At 37.7% G+C, this 4,283-nt stretch overlaps 1 protein-coding gene across 1 annotated transcript; it reads right to left on the reverse strand.

Moving 5' to 3' along the window:
* Window positions 1-1,875: 1,875 nt before the first annotated feature.
* On the reverse strand, window positions 1,876-3,331 carry LOC121986554 (acetyl-coenzyme A carboxylase carboxyl transferase subunit beta, chloroplastic-like). The gene is made up of 3 exons (XM_042540519.1): window positions 3,325-3,331; window positions 2,371-2,814; window positions 1,876-2,158 (listed from the first exon to the last, which is right to left on the reverse strand). The coding sequence occupies exons 1-3, from the start codon at window positions 3,329-3,331 to the stop codon at window positions 1,890-1,892; spliced, it is 720 nt and encodes a 239-aa protein (XP_042396453.1). The 3' UTR covers window positions 1,876-1,889.
* Window positions 3,332-4,283: the final 952 nt, after the last annotated feature.

A 4,283-nucleotide genomic window follows, 5' to 3' on the forward strand; every position in this document is an offset into this window, starting at 1 on the left:
GCTTCAGTTAGATTTACAGATCGACCATATGCAGATCGATCGGTCATATACTTGAATGCAAAGGTACACAAAAATGCGAAACTTAGGCTTACAATTTGAGCAACATAATTGTACCAGGAATCATTCGTTCAAGCTCAGTGATCGTCACCTTCAGCTTTAAAGAATTCCAAGATTTATATATATATATATATTGACCAATGATGACTCACTAACCAGTAACCACAGTCAATGGTGCAATGGATTGGGACCCGTAGGTACGAGCCTCTTATCGACGCCATACCGAGGATCGATTTGGTGCTCCCCGTGGTCATGATGGCTGTGGGAGTGACGGCGGTGGCGGCGGTGACGGTGGTGCGCGGTGGAGGACAGCAACATCTTCCGGGGAACGACAGAGACATGATGAGGACTCTGAGGCGCTAGAGGCTTCAAATAGCTCCACCGGTTGGGATTAGATAACAGGAGGAGGAGAAGGGTGACGAGACATAGAAGACCACCGACGGCGGACGACGACGACCTCCTCACGGCCATGGAGGAGGAGGAGGAGGAGGAGGAGACAAAGGGAGCAGTGTTGATGGTGGCAAAGTACTCATGGTGCAGCTTAACTGTGGCTTACTTGTGAGCACGGCTCCATTAATTGGATCTGTTAACTCAATTAAAGAATGGCGTTTGAGTGTTTTTGGGGCCTCAGAATGCGGAGAGATGCATCCTTAACGCTGAAGCAAGTTCTGGAGAGGTACTAGAGCTAGTGGCCAGCTAACATTTGTGCATGCCTCGACATGCTTATAGATGGGGAAAGAATGGCTCGAGGAAGAGGAGTTCTGGTCGCTTGACTCCGGGGAAGCCTTCCAGGATCTGAGGACCAGGGATCCATATGGATATGGTCAACGCTGCAGTGGACTTCTATATATCTGTGGACTACTGGAAGGCTAAATTTAATGCTCCAGTGTTTGGATTTGACTTCCGGTAGCGATGGACTTGGAGCGTCAAAATTCACGCATGGTGGCGAGATTGATTGCACTGACCCACACATCCATGCGTTTGACAAATTTGGAAGCCAATTAGAACATCTGCTACTCACTACTCACTCTTATTGTAATATTCATCACTTATAAAAAATAATAATAATAATATTCATCAACTTTTATATATATATATATATATAAATCACTATCACATACTTATTATAATAACATATCTCTTTCACCCATATTCTTTTTAATATTAACACTTATTATTTATTAGTTCCACAATTCATTATCTTTATATCAGATTAAATAAATATATTTTAAAATATTTAAATTCTTATCATTATTATTATTATTTAATAATAATCATACTTTTTTAAAAATAAAATAAAATCAGATTATCATCGTTAAAAAAAAATAAAAAAATGGGAGAGGGATTAACGACCTAAATCCCTATGAATGTCTCCCTCTCTCTCTCTCTCCTTTGAGAGGGTATTATAATGCTCACTCACAATAGAAAGAGATGTTAAATGGACATGCATTGTAAGTATCCTTAGTAGATATTATTGTCATCAGATGGAACAACCTTGATGAGGTTGATCGATCTGTCGATAATCTATATATAGCAGGCCAGGTGGAATGAATCAATCCTCCATCCTAGTGAGTTGAGAAATCTTTAACTCGAGACTGATTATATAAGTTAAAATAATAATTAATATTATTTTAATATATTAAATTAAATAATTATAAATAAAAAATAAAAGAAAAAATATAATTATCCGAAAACTCTGTCTATCTACAAGGAGAACTTATGTCAACAAGGAAAATAATATATATATATTGTTTCTTTTAATTACGATTACGATGAATTAAATATTTATTTTTGTTCGCTACAAATAATATAAGCGAATTTAGTGCTATACTTTAATTTTTGGAACTGTGATTCAAAGGAAAGAAACCGTGGAGTTGAAATAACTCACTCAGAACACCTTTTAAAAGATTACGTGGTACTATTAGGTCGAATAAACCTTTTTCGAATAAATACTCAGATGTTTGTGAACCCTCGGGTACTGTCGTATTTAATGTTTGTTCAATTACTCTTTTACCCGCAAATGCAATGGTTGCATTAGGTTCAACAATAATGATATCTCCTAACATAGCAAAACTGACTGTTACTCCATCGGTTGTAGGATCTGTAAGAATTGCTACATAGTCCCCAGGGCGTAGCACAGCTGGGGGCGCATGGTTTCATGGCCGAAAGATTCAGGGTTCGATCCTCGGGGTGTCATTGCCTAGGGTTAGCGTCCCGACTATGCGCTTTCAGCTGTGTATCTGCATTTACCTCCCTCCATATCCGTGGGACCGGCTCTAGGGGGTCGCTGATGTGGCAGTTCCACATTTTTTTTTGTAAGAATTGCTACATAGAATAACTTTTTATCTAATTGATAATTATATAAAGCAGAAGAAATTTTAGCCATTTGCATCAAGCTCAAACTTCCTTCTTGCATGTGTGCTCCTCCAGAAGCACACACAATAATGACAGGTAGAGATTGATTAGCAGCATATTCGATCAAACGAGTAATTTTCTCGCCTACTACGGACCCCATACTACCCCCCATAAACTGAAAATCCATAACGCCAATAGCTACGGGTATACCATTTAGTTGACCTATGCCTGTTTGAACAGCTTTAGTTAAACCTGTCTTTCTTTGATAAGAATCGATACGATCTATATAAGAATCAGAACCCAGTTCTTCTTCTGAAAAATCGATATAATCTCTATCAGAATCCGGTTCTTCATCAAATTCAACGGGTGAATCAAATGAGTTTGACGGAACAACTATTGAGTCTGTTAAAAAATATAAAAATATATAGAATGAGTTAAAATTTTAAAGTTTGGATCATGGATTAAACTGGTAAGGTTCATGAACTCATTAAAATTTTCACTTTAGTTTTAAATTTTAGAAAAAAAAATTATCAACCCACGAGCAAATCCAAGCCTATCACGGACTGACTCATACAAATCGAGTCACAAACCTAAGCAAGTAGGTCCACCTGGATCCACTTTAAAATAAATTAATAAAATTTTAACCCAACTTGTTTAAATTATTTTGTGGGGGTGGATTAACCCAACCTAAATTGACGACTTTGGTATATATCAATTGTATAATTTTTTAAAACAAATTAGTGTTTGGGCCTCGGACTTAACTTGTAACGCCCCGCCCCTCCTGCTAAGGCGACGGGGGTTACTTGGACATACACATACATACTTACTACAGCGGAAGTCTTACTTAGAGAATTTAAAAACAACTTTCTTACTTTAAAATCACCATGGACATAAAAGAAACACATAGCATACCTAACATGATTCTTGAGTCATAATACCCAACACATACATAATGTCATGGAGTCATAATAACATAAACATAGCATATTCCTTATTAAACAAAAGCAGGTTTTTCCCTTTAGCTAAGCCACTACCACACACATCCTTCTAGCCCCTCCTGCTGCTCCCCTAGTACATCCTTTCCTTGCCTTTATCTGTGGTACAAGAAAGTAAGCTGTGAGCACTCATGGCTCAGTAAGTTCCTTTCCTACTCACAAAAACCGTATAACATATCAAAATCACAAATCAAATTGCATGGAAACAAATTTATCATATCAAGCAGCATATCATGGCATATCGTAATATAATCATCATAAGGTATCATGACATATTCTAACATGAACATCAAATGTATCCTGACATAGCATAACATCATCATAAATATCATGGCATAATCATAAAGTATATGCAAGGTGAATTCCTAAACATGTATCATGAAATATATGCAACATGTCTTTTGAAAACTTATAATATACATACTTAAACATATTCTCAACATGATTAGGGCCCCGGCTTGTACCACATACATAAATGCGCGCGTCCTATGTAGGTCCAAGGTAGCAAGTCTTGAACTCTACAAGGCATACATACTAGGCCCGTTTCTTAGTCCATCGACCTAGGGGCACTTAGGAGTCCATCCCTAACGAGGCCCGTTTCTTAGTCCATCGACCCCGGGGCGCTTATGGAGCCCACCCTTGGTACAAGTCATACATAAAGTAAAGTAGCATGTCATACATATCATAGTTCTCATCCTTTCATGCATATCATGTTTCTTAACATATCATAAAACATGCATATTTGGGCACACAGCACATGCATGAATCATGAGCATACATAATGAACATGTCATTTATCACATCATAAGGCATGCATATTTGGGCACACAGCACATGCATGGATCATAAGCATACATAATAAACATGTCATTTATC

This window comes from Zingiber officinale, chromosome 5B (assembly GCF_018446385.1).
Source record: "Zingiber officinale cultivar Zhangliang chromosome 5B, Zo_v1.1, whole genome shotgun sequence".
Taxonomy (NCBI): Eukaryota; Viridiplantae; Streptophyta; class Magnoliopsida; order Zingiberales; family Zingiberaceae; genus Zingiber; species Zingiber officinale.

What these genes read in the sequence shown, in the direction of transcription:
- LOC121986554 (XM_042540519.1), bottom strand. An exon ending in CTATGTAGCAATTCTTACAA is followed by an intron (nt 2,159 to 2,370) that starts AAAAAAATGTGG and finishes CAATTCTTACAG; the next exon opens with ATCCTACAACCGATGGAGTA.